The sequence below is a fragment of the Callospermophilus lateralis genome, chromosome 10, assembly GCF_048772815.1.
Source record: "Callospermophilus lateralis isolate mCalLat2 chromosome 10, mCalLat2.hap1, whole genome shotgun sequence".
NCBI lineage: Eukaryota > Metazoa > Chordata > Mammalia > Rodentia > Sciuridae > Callospermophilus > Callospermophilus lateralis.
Genome location: NC_135314.1, coordinates 536,771 through 552,933, shown reverse-complemented (window position 1 = coordinate 552,933; position 16,163 = coordinate 536,771). Strand labels below are relative to the sequence as shown.

General features: G+C 62.6%; 1 protein-coding gene across 3 annotated transcripts in view; it reads left to right on the top strand.

The window, feature by feature from the left end:
- Positions 1 to 12,336, top strand: part of Col6a2 (collagen type VI alpha 2 chain) — a 32,620-nt gene extending 20,284 nt beyond the window's left edge. For 2 of the 3 annotated variants that reach the window (XM_076868071.2, XM_076868072.2), the window contains exons 22-28: positions 2,175 to 2,237; positions 2,425 to 2,460; positions 2,641 to 2,686; positions 2,766 to 2,918; positions 3,022 to 3,474; positions 3,558 to 3,596; positions 11,320 to 12,336. In XM_076868071.2, coding sequence (XP_076724186.1) covers positions 2,175 to 2,237; positions 2,425 to 2,460; positions 2,641 to 2,686; positions 2,766 to 2,918; positions 3,022 to 3,474; positions 3,558 to 3,596; positions 11,320 to 11,918 — 1,389 coding nt within the window. In that variant the 3' untranslated portion in view covers positions 11,919 to 12,336. Of the gene's footprint in view, positions 1 to 2,174; positions 2,238 to 2,424; positions 2,461 to 2,640; positions 2,687 to 2,765; positions 2,919 to 3,021; positions 3,475 to 3,557; positions 3,597 to 9,056 lie in introns of all 3 variants that reach the window. The other variant, XM_076868073.2, reaches the window with a different exon arrangement.
- Positions 12,337 to 16,163: the final 3,827 nt, after the last annotated feature.

The following is a 16,163-nucleotide window of genomic DNA, read 5'->3' as shown; positions in this document are numbered from 1 at the left end:
CCGTGTCCTCTGGAGCCCTAGGAGGACACCAGCTCGCCTCGCCCCAGAGCCCGACACCCCACCCTTGAAGAGGACCACCCGGCTCAGCGGCCTCTCCTCCCCTCCCCTGGCCCCGCCTTGCGCCCATGGTCACCCGAGCGTCTTCCTTAGCAGAGGCCAGGCCTGTCCTCAGTGTCCTCATGTTCTCAGTGCTGGCCCGACTCCCAGCAGGGAGTGTGGACGGCAGAGAGGGATCAAAGACAAGTCCCAGCACCGAAAACGGTGGAGAGCAAACAGGGAGTGAGGGGGTGGGGGGGTAGACAGGTGAGCAGGTGTGTGGGTGGGTGGACAGGTGAGCAGGTATGTGGGTGGGTGGACAGGTGAGCAGGTGTGTGGGTGGGTGGGTGGACAGGTGAGCAGGTGTGTGGGTGGGTGGACAGGTGAGCAGGTGTGTGGGTGGGTGGACAGGTGAGCAGGTGTGTGGGTGGGTGGGTGGACAGGTGAGCAGGTGTGTGGGTGGGTGGACAGGTGAGCAGGTATGTGGGTGGGTGGGTGGACAGGTGAGCAGGTGTGTGGGTGGGTGGGTGGACAGGTGAGCAGGTGTGTGGGTGGGTGGACAGGTGAGCAGGTGTGTGGGTGGGTGGGTGGACAGGTGAGCAGGTGTGTGGGTGGGTGGACAGGTGAGCAGGTATGTGGGTGGGTGGACAGGTGAGCAGGTATGTGGGTGGGTGGACAGGTGAGCAGGTGTGTGGGTGGGTGGGTGGACAGGTGAGCAGGTGTGTGGGTGGGTGGGTGGACAGGTGAGCAGGTGTGTGGGTGGGTGGGTGGACAGGTGAGCAGGTGTGTGGGTGGGTGGACAGGTGAGCAGGTATGTGGGTGGGTGGACAGGTGAGCAGGTGTGTGGGTGGGTGGGTGGACAGGTGAGCAGGTGTGTGGGTGGGTGGACAGGTGAGCAGGTATGTGGGTGGGTGGACAGGTGAGCAGGTATGTGGGTGGGTGGGTGGACAGGTGAGCAGGTGTGTGGGTGGGTGGACAGGTGAGCAGGTATGTGGGTGGGTGGACAGGTGAGCAGGTGTGTGGGTGGGTGGGTGGACAGGTGAGCAGGTGTGTGGGTGGGTGGACAGGTGAGCAGGTATGTGGGTGGGTGGACAGGTGAGCAGGTGTGTGGGTGGGTGGGTGGACAGGTGAGCAGGTGTGTGGGTGGGTGGACAGGTGAGCAGGTATGTGGGTGGGTGGACAGGTGAGCAGGTGTGTGGGTGGGTGGGTGGACAGGTGAGCAGGTGTGTGGGTGGGTGGACAGGTGAGCAGGTATGTGGGTGGGTGGACAGGTGAGCAGGTGTGTGGGTGGGTGGGTAGACAGGTGAGCAGGTATGTGGGTGGGTGGACAGGTGAGCAGGTATGTGGGTGGGTGGGTGGACAGGTGAGCAGGTGTGTGGGTGGGTGGACAGGTGAGCAGGTGTGTGGGTGGGTGGGTGGACAGGTGAGCAGGTATGTGGGTGGGTGGACAGGTGATCAGGTATGTGGGTGGGTGGACAGGTGAGCAGGTGTGTGGGTGGGTGGGTGGACAGGTGAGCAGGTGTGTGGGTGGGTGGGTAGACAGGTGAGCAGGTATGTGGGTAGGTGGAAAGACAGGTGAGCAGGTATGTGGGTGGGAAGACAGGTGATCAGGTATGTGGGTGGGTGGACAGGTGAGCAGGTGTGTGGGTGGGTGGAAGGACAGGTGAGCAGGTATGTGGGTGGGTGGAAAGACAGGTGAGCAAGTATGTGGGTGGGAAGACAGGTGAGCAGGTAGGTGGGTGGGTAGGAAAACAGGTGAGCAGGTGGGTAGGTGGATAGGTGGGTGAGTGGGTGAGTAGACAGATGGTGGGTGGAAAGGTGAGCAGGAGGATGATGGGTGGGTGGATGGTGGATGCGTGGATGAGTGGAAGCGCTGGGTTTGAGGATGAGGGTGAGTCAAAGGTCCTGGGGTGAGCAGAGCATGGGTAGCCTGAGCTGTTTCGGCTGCTGTCTTTCAAGCTCCTCTGTGGCCTGTGGGCCCCCTGCCCCTCTGGCAGGGCCAGGCTCTGAGGCATTCCTAGGGTGTGGCACAGCCCCCCCATTCCTGATGCCCACCCTACCCCAGGTGGGGACTATGGGGTGGGGGGCAAGACTCCTTTGGGGTGTTTGCTGAGCCTGCCTGCCCTGTTCCTTCTCAGGCAGATCCTGGTCCCCCTGGGGAGCCAGGCCCCCGGGGGCCTAGAGGAGTCCCAGGACCTGAGGTAGGCCATCTCTGTCCCTTTATCCCTTGGTCCCCAGCCCTTGCACAAGCCAGGTCAGTGCATACTGGCTTGTGACTCTGCCCCTGGTGTGTGCGGCCCTGTACGCAAGGGGCAGTGGCATCAGGAGTTAGCACCCTGCCCAGCCCCGGGCCTCAGGTCTCACTTCACACCACTGTCCCTCCTCCAGGGTGAGCCCGGCCCCCCCGGAGACCCAGGCCTCACGGTAGGTGTCACCTGGGGTGGTGGGATCCACATCCTCCCTCCCAAAAATGAGAGGGGCAGTGAGTGCAGGGGAGTGGGCTGGGGGCTGTGGGGGCAGGTGGTGCCGGCTCTGCTCCCTGGGGAGGCTCCCGGGGCCTGGAGGGTCCGCCTGCCCTGGAGACACGGGCCCTGCTCTGTGCAGGAGTGTGACGTCATGACCTACGTGAGGGAGACCTGTGGCTGCTGTGGTGAGTCGGCATGGCCAAGGGGAGCCGGCGGGGTCCGGGGGCTTCTCACGGCACCCACTGCTGACCTGCCGTCCCGCAGACTGCGAGAAGCGCTGTGGGCCCCTGGACGTGGTCTTCGTCATCGACAGCTCAGAGAGCATCGGCTACACCAACTTCACCCTGGAGAAGAACTTTGTCATCAATGTGGTCAACAGGCTGGGGGCCATGGCCAAGGACCCCAAGTCAGAGACCGGTCAGTCAGGGCAGGGCCGAGGCCGGGCAGGACAGCTGGAAGTGGCGGGAGGCTCCCTTCCCAGGCTGGCAGGTCACCGGCCACAGTCACACTTGCCCCCCAGGGACCCGCGTGGGCGTGGTGCAGTACAGCCACGAGGGCACTTTCGAGGCCATCCAGCTGGACGACGAGCGCATCAACTCCCTGTCCAGCTTCAAGGAGGCCGTCAAGAACCTGGAGTGGATCGCGGGCGGCACCTGGACACCCTCAGCCCTCAAGTTCGCCTACAACAAGCTCATCAAGGACAGCCGCCGCCACAAGACCCGCGTGTTCGCTGTGGTCATCACGGATGGGCGCCATGACCCGCGGGACGACGACCTGAACCTGCGGGCGCTATGCACGGGTGACGTCACCGTGACGGCCATCGGCATTGGTGACATGTTCCACGAGCGCCACGAGAGCGAGAACCTGTACTCCATTGCCTGCGACAAGCCGCAGCAGGTGCGCAACATGACCCTCTTCTCCGACCTGGTGGCCGAGCGCTTCATCGACGACATGGCGGACGTCCTCTGCCCTGGTGAGCTGCTGCCCAGCCCCTTCCAGCAGGTCCATAGCAGCCTGGCCGTGGCTGACCCACACCTGCCTCTCCCTCTCTTGCAGACCCCCAGATCGTGTGCCCGGAGCTTCCCTGCCAAACAGGTGACGCAGGCGCCCCCCAACCCAGAGCAGCAGATGGTGCCTCCTCTCCCGCAGCAGGGTGGGCAGAGGGCTGGACGGCCTGGGCAGGCTGCTGCGGAGGCACCGCCTGGGACCCCAGGCCCAGCACAGCGAGGAGGGGTGTGTTGGGGTGGCTCAGGAAGCAGGATGGCCTGCGGCGTGGGTGCTGTTGGCTGGCTCTGCAGTGGGTCAGCCTCTGGGGTCAGCAGTGTTTCAGGGAGGGTCCCTGGCACCACCAGAGCACGGGCAGGCACAGCTCCCAGGGGCTGGCTGGCTCAGCGAGACACATTTGCTGCCACCTCCATGGCCACTGCTGCAGGGTGGTTGGGAGAGGAGGAAGAGAGAGGGCAGGTTGAGGTAGAAGGCTTCTCTCCTTGGGGTCTGCATTGCCCAGGGCAAGGGGCACGGAGAGGTGCTTCAGGGCCTCGGGAGCAAGGTCCCTTCTGGTGAGCCCTACCCCTCCAGGAGGGGGACCCCAGGCTCCAGCGGGATCTGGGGCCACCATGGAGATGGAGGGTCACCACAGCCCTCTCTGTGGCCTCTGCCTGTGGAACTCAGTGCTCCCGCTGTCTGAGCTGAGGTGCCTACCCACCCAGGAAGGACAGGGAAGTGGGTCGGGCCTCACACTTGCTGGGACAGAGGGCATTGCCAAGGACACACTGCCCAGGCCTTGCCCTGGGTGTGACTGTGGGGCTCGGTGCTACCCAGAGGCCCCAGGTCTGCAGGGAGCATCAGTCCTGGTCTCTGCCGGGCGAGACCCCAGCGAGACCCCAGCTGGAGCCCCGTCAGGTATGTGGGGAGCAGTGCCCTCAGGGGGCAGCTGGCGCCCAGATGGCCTGGGTGAGGTCCAGACCAGCGGGCTCTGCACAGGGGAGGCTGATGCCACACCCCAGCCCGTGGGCAGCTGGACCCCTGGGGCACAGGAGCCAAGCCTTGGCCTTGGGCCGGGCCCGGCCTTCTCACCTGGCCCCTGGTTAGGCTGGAGCTGTGGGTTCCTGCAGAGCGTGCTGGCGTAGGTGTCCGCAGTCTTCCTGAAGCTCAGGGCCCACTGGGGTTCAGGGAGGAGATACTGGACCTGCCGCCGGCTTGTCCTGCATCTGTCGAGTGGCTGTGGGCTTCCTCTGACCCTCAGCTCAGCCGGCCTGCTGCAGTCCGCTTGCTGCTGTGGTAGATGCAGCTGTGCACCGCCTGCTGCTGTCGCCTCCAGGGCCGGCTGTGCCCAGGAGTGGCGTGGCCTCAGGGAACAGGACATGGCTCTGGGAAGGTGACAGAGGACCTGGGGGAAATGAGGACCTCTGACACTCTCGCCCCCACTCCCCTGAAGCCTCAGGACCCCACGTGAATGGAGTGGCCCCTAGGAGACCCTCCCTCGTTCCGGGCCTCCTGATCCCTCTGCAGAGTTTACAGAGCTCCCCGCCCCCGCCTCTTGGCCTTTTGAGACTCAAGTAAGTGGGTGTGGTGACCAGGAGGAGCTCACCTGCCCTCCGATGTCCTGTGGGTCCTTGTGGGCACCTCCCATATGAACACCACGCCAGTGGACACCACCAGCTCAGGCCCAGCCCTGACCTTCTGGGTCGAACAGCCCAGCCACCCTGGGCCGATACTAGGCAGGGGCTGGCTGTGACTGTGCAGGCTGCAGGGCTGTCAGCGGGACAAGCCAGGCACAGGCTTAAGCCTCTGAGAACGAGGTGGCCTGGTAATGACCACAGTGGTGGAAACCGGCACAGGGACTTCTGGAGCTGGAGAGTGCAGGGCCAAGGACTGAGGGGACTGTAACTGGCCGCCTGCATTTGCCCACGACTACAGTCTGACCCAAGGTCAGGAGCCAGTTAGACCAAGAAGCCCACCAGAGTCAGGCCTCCCCTCCAGCAGGCATGGGGAGCCAGAGCAGGGGGCAGAGAGACAGAAGGACAGGGTGGGATGGAGGGGAGAGAGCAGGGGGTCCAGAGAGATGGGGACAGAGACAAGGATCCAGAGAGACGGGACAGAGGGGGGATCCAGAGAGATGGGGACAGAGACAGGGATCCAGAGAGACAGGAACAGGGGGGGGTCCAGAGAGACAGGGACAGAGACAGGGATCCAGAGAGACAGGAACAGAGGGGGGTCCAGAGAGACAGGGACAGAGACAGGGATCCAGAGAGACAGACAGGGATCCAGAGAGACAGGGACAGAGACAAGGATCCAGAGAGACGGGACAGAGGGGGGATCCAGAGAGATGGGGACAGAGACAGGGATCCAGAGAGACAGGGACAGAGGGGGGTCCAGAGAGACAGGGACAGAGACAGGGATCCAGAGAGACAGGGACAGAGACAGGGATCCAGAGAGACAGAGACAGGGATCCAGAGAGACAGGGACAGAGACAAGGATCCAGAGAGACGGGACAGAGGGGGGATCCAGAGAGATGGGGACAGAGACAGGGATCCAGAGAGACAGGAACAGAGGGGGGTTCAGAGAGACAGGGACAGAGACAGGGATCCAGAGAGACAGGGACAGAGACAGGGATACAGAGAGACGGGGATAGAGGGGGGATCCAGAGAGACAGGGACAGGGATCCAGAGAGACAGAGACAGGGATCCAGAGAGACAGGGACAGAGACAGGGATCCAGAGAGACAGGGACAGAGACAGGGGTCCAGAGAGACAGGGACAGAGACAGGGGTCCAGAGAGACGGGGACAGAGGGGAGATCCAGAGAGACAGGGACAGAGACAAGGATCCAGAGAGACGGGACAGAGGGGGGATCCAGAGAGATGGGGACAGAGACAGGGATCCAGAGAGACAGGGACAGAGGGGGGTCCAGAGAGACAGGGACAGAGACAGGGATCCAGAGAGACAGGGACAGAGACAGGGATCCAGAGAGACAGGGACAGGGATCCAGAGAGACAGGGATCCAGAGAGACAGGGACAGAGACAGGGATCCAGAGAGACAGGGACAGAGACAGGGGTCCAGAGAGACGGGGACAGAGGGGAGATCCAGAGAGACAGGGACAGAGGGGGGTCCAGAGAGACAGGGACAGAGACAAGGATCCAGAGAGACAGGGACAGAGGGGAGATCCAGAGAGACAGAGACAGAGACAGGGATCCAGAGAGACGGGGACAGAGGGGGATCCAGAGAGATGGGGACAGAGACAGGGATCCAGAGAGACAGGGACAGAGGGGGGTCCAGAGAGATGGGGACAGAGACAAGGATCCAGAGAGACGGGGACAGAGACAGGGATCCAGAGAGACAGAGACAGAGACAAGGATCCAGAGAGACAGGGACAGAGGGGAGATCCAGAGAGACAGAGACAGGGATCCAGAGAGACAGGGACAGAAACAGGGATCCAGAGAGACAGAGACAGAGACAAGGATCCAGAGAGACAGAGACAGAGACAAGGATCCAGAGAAACAGGGACAGAGACAGGGATCCAGAGAGACAGGGACAGAGACAGGGGTCCAGAGACAGAGACAGAGACAGGGATCCAGAGAGACAGAGACAGAGACAAGGATCCAGAGAGATGGGGACAGAGGGGAGATCCAGAGAGACAGAGACAGAGACAGGGATCCAGGGAGACAGAGACAGAGACAGGGATCCAGAGAGACAGGGACAGAGACAGGGGTCCAGAGACAGAGACAGAGACAGGGATCCAGAGAGACAGAGACAGAGACAAGGATCCAGAGAGACAGGGACAGAGACAGGGGTCCAGAGACAGAGACAGGGATCCAGAGAGACAGGACAGAGACAAGGATCCAGAGAGACGGGGACAGAGGGGAGATCCAGAGAGACAGAGACAGAGACAGGGATCCAGGGAGACAGAGACAGAGACAGGGATCCAGAGAGACAGGGACAGAGGGGAGATCCAGAGAGACAGAGACAGAGACAGGGATCCAGAGAGACAGGGACAGAGACAGGGGTCCAGAGACAGAGACAGAGACAGGGATCCAGAGAGACAGAGACAGAGACAAGGATCCAGAGAGACAGGGACAGAGACAGGGGTCCAGAGACAGAGACAGAGACAGGGATCCAGAGAGACAGAGACAGAGACAAGGATCCAGAGAGACGGGGACAGAGGGGAGATCCAGAGAGACAGAGACAGAGACAGGGATCCGGGAGACAGAGACAGGGATCCAGAGAGACAGGGACAGAGGGGGGATCCAGAGAGACAGAGACAAGGATCCAGAGACAGGGACAGAGGGGGGATCCAGAGAGACAGGGACAGAGGGGAGATCCAGAGAGACAGAGACAGAGACAGGGATCCAGAGAGACAGAGACAGAGACAAGGATCCAGAGAGACAGAGACAGAGATAAGGATCCAGAGAGACGGGGACAGAGGGGAGATCCAGAGAGACAGAGACAGGGATCCAGAGAGACAGAGACAGGGATCCAGAGAGACAGAGACAGAGACAGGGATCCAGAGAGACAGAGACAGAGACAAGGATCCAGAGAGATGGGGACAGAGACAGGGATCCAGAGAGACAGAGACAGAGACAGGGATCCAGAGAGACAGAGACAGAGACAAGGATCCAGAGAGATGGGGACAGAGGGGAGATCCAGAGAGACAGAGACAGGGATCCAGAGAGACAGAGACAGAGACAGGGATCCAGAGAGACAGAGACAGGGATCCAGAGAGACAGAGACAAGGATCCAGAGAGACAGAGACAAGGATCCAGAGAGATGGGGACAGAGGGGAGATCCAGAGAGACAGAGACAGGGATCCAGAGAGACAGGGACAGAGGGGGGATCCGGAGAGAGAGAGAGACAGAGACAAGGATCCAGAGACAGGGACAGAGGGGGGATCCAGAGAGACAGGGACAGAGGGGAGATCCAGAGAGACAGAGACAGGGATCCAGAGAGACAGAGACAAGGATCTAGAGAGACAGGGACAGAGACAGGGATCCAGAGAGACAGGGACAGAGACAGGGATCCAGAGAGACAGAGACAAGGATTCAGAGAGACAGGGACAGAGACAGGGAGCCAGAGAGACAGGGACAGAGACAGGGAGCCAGAGAGACGGAGAAAGAGGGAAGGAGAGAGGGAGCATGGGGTTAGGCAGAAGGCTTGTCTCCTGGGGTCCCTGGGTCCTGGAAGGCAGAGTGGCTGGTGGACAGACCACAGCTCACATCTGAGAGGGCTGGACTGGTTAGGGCTGCAGGCTTCCTTGGGCACGTTCAGGGAAGGGTCTCCTGGGGAGCGTGCAGTTCTGCTCACGTCCCAGCCCAGGCCTGGGGGCAGCCGCTGTGCTGGGGGTCTCCTGGCAGGGCAGATGGCTGCCGCTTGCCTGCTCTCCCGCCGCCTTGGGGCCAAAGGCCACCACTCCCAACTGCGCCTCCTGGCCGTGGCCTTCCTGGGCCTCGTCTCCGCTGCGCTTTGGTCCTGACTGCTCTCTGCAGGGCCCGAGGAGGGGCTGGAGTCCCACCCACACCCACCCCTGGCCCTTAAAGTGCTCTGTGGACGCTCCCTTGCAGATGGAGCGCGGCCTGGCGGCGAGCCCCCGGTCACCTTCCTCCGCACGGAAGAGGGCCCAGACCCCACCTTCCCCAGGACCATCCCCCTGATCCAGCAGTTGCTAAACACCACCAAGGTCACACAGGACCCGGCCTCCTACTCCCAGCTGGTGGCCGTGATGGTCTACACCGCAGAGCGGGCCAAGTTCGCCACAGGGGTCGAGCGGCAAGACTGGATGCAGCTCTTCATTGACACCTTTAAGCTGGTGCACAGGGACATCACTGGGGACCCTGAGACGGCGCTGGCGCTCTGCTGAGGCGCAGGGCCACGTGTGCAGAGGCTGGAGCTGCCCCACTCCGCTCCTTGGCTTCGAGGCCTGCCTTTCACAAACCGAGGGCTTCAGATGCACCGTGGCCCCAGGGTCTGGAGCCAAGAATGGAGGCATCTCCAGGGCCACATTCCCCCGGAGGCTCCAGCCGGGGCCTTCCTGCTCTTCAGCTGGGGCTCCGCCAACCTTGGCTCCTGGAGCCTTCACTGCAGCCTCACCTGTCCTTCCATGGCCCTCCTCTGCCTGTGTCCTCTCCTGGCCTTACTAGGACAGTGGTCATTGAATTAAGGCCTGCCCTAAATCCAGGTGGTTCCCGTCTCAAGCTCCTTAACCCAGCGCTGTCCTTCTTTGCCACATAAAGTGACCGTTACCTCTCGGGGGTGAGAACGGGTCCTCACTTGGGGGACCATATTCAGCCACTGCCCTGCCATTCTGCTGAGCTGCCCCAGGGTGTAGGTGAGAGAGGCCTGCGGTCAGTGCCTAGGGATGTCTTCTTCGCTGGGTCCCAGTGTCTGGTCTACCCTGGTCTCAGACTTGGACAGTGACCCTGAGTTTAGTGACGCTGGGTGCTCTTGGCCCACAGGTGACCAGGATTGGGTGGCAGTGGCTCTTCTGGGAGCCGGGCAGTCCTGCAGCCGTGATACATTTGAGCCAGCCATGAGGTCACACCACGTGTTTGACCTCCAGGCATCCCAGCTAACCTCTGTCCGCCCTTGGCAAGGCATTGCTGCCCTCCGGCGCCTTGGCCGGACCTGTAGGCTCTCTGCTGACGTGACAGCCTTCCCTAGGGAGCACGGTGGAGCATCGTGCCCCCAGGCAGGCACAGGCAGGGCTCTGAGCAAGCCCCAGGAGCCCTCCTTCTGCCCTGGGCATCCCTCCTGCTGTGGGGGTGGTGGGCAGGACTGGGAGGTGCAGAGGCTGCCAAAGTCTCAAGACTGCTGACCGCTGTGCACCTCTGCCTGCCCCGGAGATGTTGCCCCAGAGAGAAGCCACTTGCTGCTTGTCTGTCTCTGTTTGTGGTGACGACTGTGAGGAAGTTTGTCAGTTTTGAGGGCTTTGACACTCCTGGCCACTCCCCGGGTCCTCTGATGGAGTGCCAGGGGTGGTCTGCACTAGAATAACGGCGTCATTACTGCGCTCATTGAAAAGACCGTGCCCGATAGTTGTGGCGCGGGGGTGGGGGGGCGGTCCACCACAGAAACGAGACGTAAAGCTGAGCCGTGTGAAGAGGAGCTCTGAGGCCAGGTGGTACTGAGCTGGCCTCCGTGGGCAGAGCCGTGCACACCTGTGGGTGTGTGAGGTCCTGGGTCTTGAGCATCTAGGGTCCTGGTGGACTCCTGATGGCATCAAGGGGGGGACCAGCCAATCCATGGCCCCTTCCAAGGCAAGGAGCTTGGCACAGTCCCTGGTGCACAGACAGGGGTCCCAGCGCATGGGCTCTGACACCCTGGAGGTAGTCACCCATGCTGCCCTTGTGTCCAGAGCTGGTGGATGGTCACACAGGGGGGCGTCTTGGCAGTAGTGTGTCTCCGAGAAGCCACACCTGAGCTTGCTGCAGCAAGCCCAAGGGACACGGGCTCCTGACCTCCTGGGAGACATGTGGCCTAGCCAGTTCCAGATTGCTCAGGGTGGGTGGGCAGCTCTGAGGTGGTCAGGGCCAGGGGTCCCACAGGATGGTGTCCATTTTCTGACCCAGAAGGGCCTAGAGGTGCTGGCCCGGGCAGTGCACAGTGGGAGGCCCCTCTGGCTCCAGGTTTGGGAGTGTTCCTGGCAGAAGGACATGCTTCTCCCTGACAGAGCCTGGGCCAAGGACCCGCACTGGCTGATCTGCTGGGACCCCAGTAATGGCCAGGGTGAGGCCCCAAGGCCCACAGTTCAGGGCACTCGGACAGAAAGCACAGAGGGAATGTCCCGCCCGCCCCCACGGCCGGCCCCATCTCCTGTCTCCCCCACAGAGCTGTACGTGGCACAGTGTACGCAGCGGCCAGTGGACATCGTCTTCCTGCTGGACGGCTCTGAGCGGCTGGGAGAGCAGAACTTCCACAAGGCCCGCAGCTTCGTGGAAGAGGTGTCCCGGCGCCTGACGCTAGCCCGCAGGGAGGACGACGCCCTCAATGCCCGTGTGGCCTTGGTGCAGTACGGCGGCCAGCAGGAGCAGCAGGTGGCCTTCCCGCTGACCTCCAACCTGACAGTCATCCACGAGGCTCTGCAGGACCTCCGCTACCTCAACTCCTTCTCCCACGTGGGCACAGGCATCGTGCACGCCATCAACACTGTGGTGCGGGGCGCGCAGGGCGGGGCGCGGCGCCACGCGGAGCTGTCCTTCGTGTTCCTCACCGACGGCGTCACCGGCAACGCCAGCCTGGAGGAGTCCGTGCACTCCATGCGCAAGCAGAACGTGGTGCCCACCGTGGTGGCCGTGGGCAGCGATGTGGACATGGACGTGCTGCACAAGATCAGCCTGGGCGACAGGGCTGCCATCTTCCGGGAGAAGGACTTTGACAGCCTGGTGCAGCCTGGCTTCTTCGACAGGTTCATCCGCTGGATCTGCTAGGACGGCCAGCGCCAGCCCACCTGTCCTCTCCGGCCACGGTGCTACTCAGACGGCAGTCCCCAGGGGAGCTGGACTGCTTGCTGGAGGCCTCTCCCACCGGAAGAGCCCCTTCTCCCAAGGAGGTCGGGATGGGAGGACCTCTGGCCCCAGGCCCTGGCCACCTGCAGCCCCCAGGCCCCTCCTGTCTGTCTGCCCTGCCCACACCTTGCCCCCAAGGCCTCCGCCAGCCCAGAGGCTCCCGGCCCTGCAGTCCTGTGACTGCCTCTCAGCCTCCCTGCCTCCCCTCCTCTTCCAAGAGCTTTCTTCCAGCCCTGCCAGGCCTGGTCACACCTGCCCACAACCCTGAGCTCAGGAGCTCACCCGAGAGTCCCTGTCCATGAGCCCTGTCCAATAAAGGCTGCTGCCATCCCCCAGGGTCTGTGCGGCTGGCCCCACCCAGGTATGTGCTACACCTTCAGGGCTTCTTCCAGGCCCTGAGACTATACTGTGCACACACCCAACAGGCACCGTGTCCAGGGACTGCACAGGCACTGGCCACATGTTCCATCCCCAAGCCACCAGCCTCAGCGAGACTGCGCCCTCCCACCTGGCACTAGGTTGACCTCTCCCGGCTCCAAGCCAGGACAGGGGGCTCCAGATACCCAGGGTTCGAGGAGGGCAAGCTAGGGTGGACAAAAGGAGGTGGGCAGCAGGTGATGGCCAGACAGACGTGCAGTTTGGGTGATCTGGGATGTTTCAGACTCCAGGTCTCTCATTCAGCCCCCGGAGGTCCCATAGGGAACCATCAGTTTGCACAGGAGATGACACATCCACCCCTGAGCATCACATCCAGATCCACTCACGGGCAGCCCAGGTCATCCCCGGCCAGCACCACTGCACCCCGCACCAAGCACCCGACCAGCATGGCCCTGGCAGCAGTGCCCTTGCCAGCAGCACAATGCTCATCACCAGTGGACCCCAGCAGGCAGCCCCTGGGTCTCCCTCCGAGTCACACCTCCCTGCCAGACCCACCGTCACCTTCCTGCGCACCACATCCCAGCCAGGCCCCTCCTCCAGGGACATGCCAGTGGTCATCCCAGTGCCTTCTTCACACCAGGTCCCTCACCAACAGCCTTCAGGCAGGGCTGCCACCAACCTCCACTGACCTCTGTAGCTGGCCCAGACCCCTCACCATGTCCCACCACAGCTTCCTCATCACCTCCCCAGATCCCCCACCCTCCCACCTAACTCACCTCCCCCACAGATGTCCCCGACCAACCTCCCTCACTGACTGCCCCACTGACCTCCCCCAGCCCCCCACGGCCACCTCGCCAAGCTCTCAGCACCACACCTGCACCCGCTCACCACATCTCCAGGCACAGGTCTCTCCCATGTTCCCACGCTCGTGTGCCTCACCTCTGCCACGGTGGCTGGGTATCAGGTGGCCTGGACATGCACAGCCCTGGGCCAAGCTCTCCCGCTGGAGCAGGCTCCCAGGAATATCCCCACTCCCGAGGGCCCAGCTTCCTGGCACCTCCGCGTCACCTCTCCCTCCACAGTGGGGGCAGCCCGTGCCTCACCCCGGTGGGGCCACCGCTCCTGCTGCCTGTCCAGCCAGCTCTCCCATGCTCCTGCAACAGATGGGGGGAGGCTGGTCACCCAGCCGGGGCTCTCCTGCCGCCCTGGCCCTGCTCAGACTTCGGGTTAGAGCCTGAGAAGTAGCAAAGCTGTAGGGACAGAGATGTGACACCAAGGAATTATCAGGAAGCAGACTTATTTGGCTGCACCCAGGTTCAGAGGGGAAAATAGCTCTCACTATAATCAATCAATCCCCCTGCAGCCCGAGTCCAGGGGGAGGGTCAGAGGTCCACACGGCAACAGGATTCTTCCCTCTTTTCGGTTCCCCAGGGATGCCCTCTCTCCTTTCTCTGTGGGTGACAGGGCCTGGGAAAGAGAGCGCTTTGGTCTTGCTTTTCCTCTCGCCGGTGCCCTTCAAGGACTTGGCTGAAATGCAAGTCCCCTGTGGCACCTCAGGTCAGCGTCGCTCCTCCCGCGGTGTCTCCACAGGTGGTGGGGTCTCTAGAGAAGCTCGGCTCATGTCCTGTACCCTGAGGCCATGCCACTCCTGGGCACAGCCCTCGGTTTGTGAAAGGCAGGCCTCCTTTATTGGAGGAGGGGCTGCCACTACAGCAAAAGCAGCTTGTTGGGAAGGCCACCCCAGCCTCGGAGGCCAGTCCCTGAGCCCCCGCTGTGCAGCCTGAAGAAGCCTCAGAGGGACAGGTCAGGGGAGCCAGGACAGGCAGGCTCTCCTCCTCTGCCTGCCGTCAGCACCACAACTCAGGGGAATGGAGGCTTGAGTTAATGGATCCTCCTCTGGCCATCCCAGAGCCCCCAAGGCCCCAAATGTCCCCTCCTCATGGGACCCACGTCTGAACCTGGAGCTCCCACCTAGCAGCGATGAAGGGCCCTTGGGCTGGGGTGAGGTTCTTGCAGCCCCTGCACCCCCAGCTACAAAAGCCCCTGCAAATTCCAAACCAGTGACAGGCATTCCCGTGTGCATAGGCAGCAGTCTTCCCGGCCCCCAGCGCTGGACACAGGCCCTTCCCTGGGGCAGGCACAACATCTGCCTTCCTGAAACCTGGGGCCAAGTCAGCATGGCCACGTGTTTCCCAGGTACTTTCCCCGGGAGCACACGGCTGGAAGGAGCCATAACCCACAAAGCCACCTCCCTCCTCTCACAGGAGCCCTGCAGCCTGGCCCTGCAGCCTCCTGCCCAGATCATTCCAGAGCAAGACCCCCCAGATGTCCCAGCATCCAAGTGCCAGAGGCACCCTGTCCCCCACAGTCGCTCAGTCAAGGAACAGGTGGACAGAGTCACAGTGGAGCACCCCGTGGGGTCTGGTGGACCCCAAAGGCAGCTCGTGTGCCCCGCTGCCCAGCATGCCAGGCCCTCCTGGCCCAGGAATAGGAGGGGAAGCTGGCCTGACGAGGCAGGACTTCCCATGTGGGGATGCAGGCCCCTCCACATTCCATGCCACCCCCATGTACAGGCTCCACTTCTGCCCTGGCCCCCAGGGCTCCTGGACCCACTTCCTGGCAGCCGCAGACAGACCCGTGGTCACTGTGCTCAGCCTACAGCTGTTCAGGGATGTGGCCTGAGAGAGAGCAGAGGCCAAAGGTTGGAAACTGAGACCAGGACCTGCAGCCACTGTGCCCAGAGAGTGCACCCAAGAGTGGGACCCTGGGTCTCTGTGGGGACAGCAGGAGCCCTGGGAGACAGAGGGCCAATGAGGACTCATGGTAGGACAAGGGGGGCCTGGGGGCGGTGGGGGGCCCTGGGGACAGCAGGAGTCGTGACCCTGGTTACTGACGGGCTGGCCCCCCCCCTGCCTAGACAGCACAGAGGGCCCTGGGGCAGCCGGCGTGAAGGCCCAGGTGTGCCCACTGAGGTCTACGGTCAGGTTCCCAGGCCCTTCCTGGCTGAGGCTGGCTCAGTGCCCTGTGCCCTTGGCCACGGGGTAGCCCTGATTTGAGACTTCAGCCTAGCCCTGGCCTAGCCCATTGTGCTTGGGCACTCCACCCTAAGATCCTGCGGGGTAGAAGCCTAGGGGGTATGTGCGTCTCCAATGATGGCACACACCCTAGGAGTCTTCAAGGGCTGACCACTGGACATTCCCAGCAACAGGCCTGACCTGGCAACCTGCCTGGCAGCCCCCACATCACGAGGGTCAAGCGCCATGGCACCCACTCTCCCCATGTGGAGGAGATGAAGGACAGGTGTGGTGCCTTGTGGTCTCCACTCTACTTGGCCCTCATGGGCACCACGTCCCCCAGAGGAGCCCACATGCCAGAGGGAAGGAGATCCACTCCCGAGATAGAAAAAACACCGAGTCTCAAAAGAGAAGCGAGCGGGAGGGGGTGCCGGAAGGCAGGGCCAGAACTGTGGCAGGACAGAAAAGACCTCAGAGGCGGATGAGAGGGGGCTGCCCTGGCCCACACTGGTCCAGCCCTGGCCGCCTGCCCCCTGGGGACACTGGCCCCTGGGCCAGGGCCTCGCTGCTGCTTCCCCAAGAGAATCCTGCTGTCTCTGACTCCCTGAATCCGCCACGCTGTCGAGAACCCCACTTGACCTCCTGAGGTCCTCCTGGGGTGACAGGCTCAGGCCACGGGGTCTGCAGCTGAGCAGGAGTTTGGGGGTGGTGGTGGGGGACGGAGGGAGCCCTCAACCCAGCTGGACAGCATGTCAAGACCTAGAGGACCCGACGG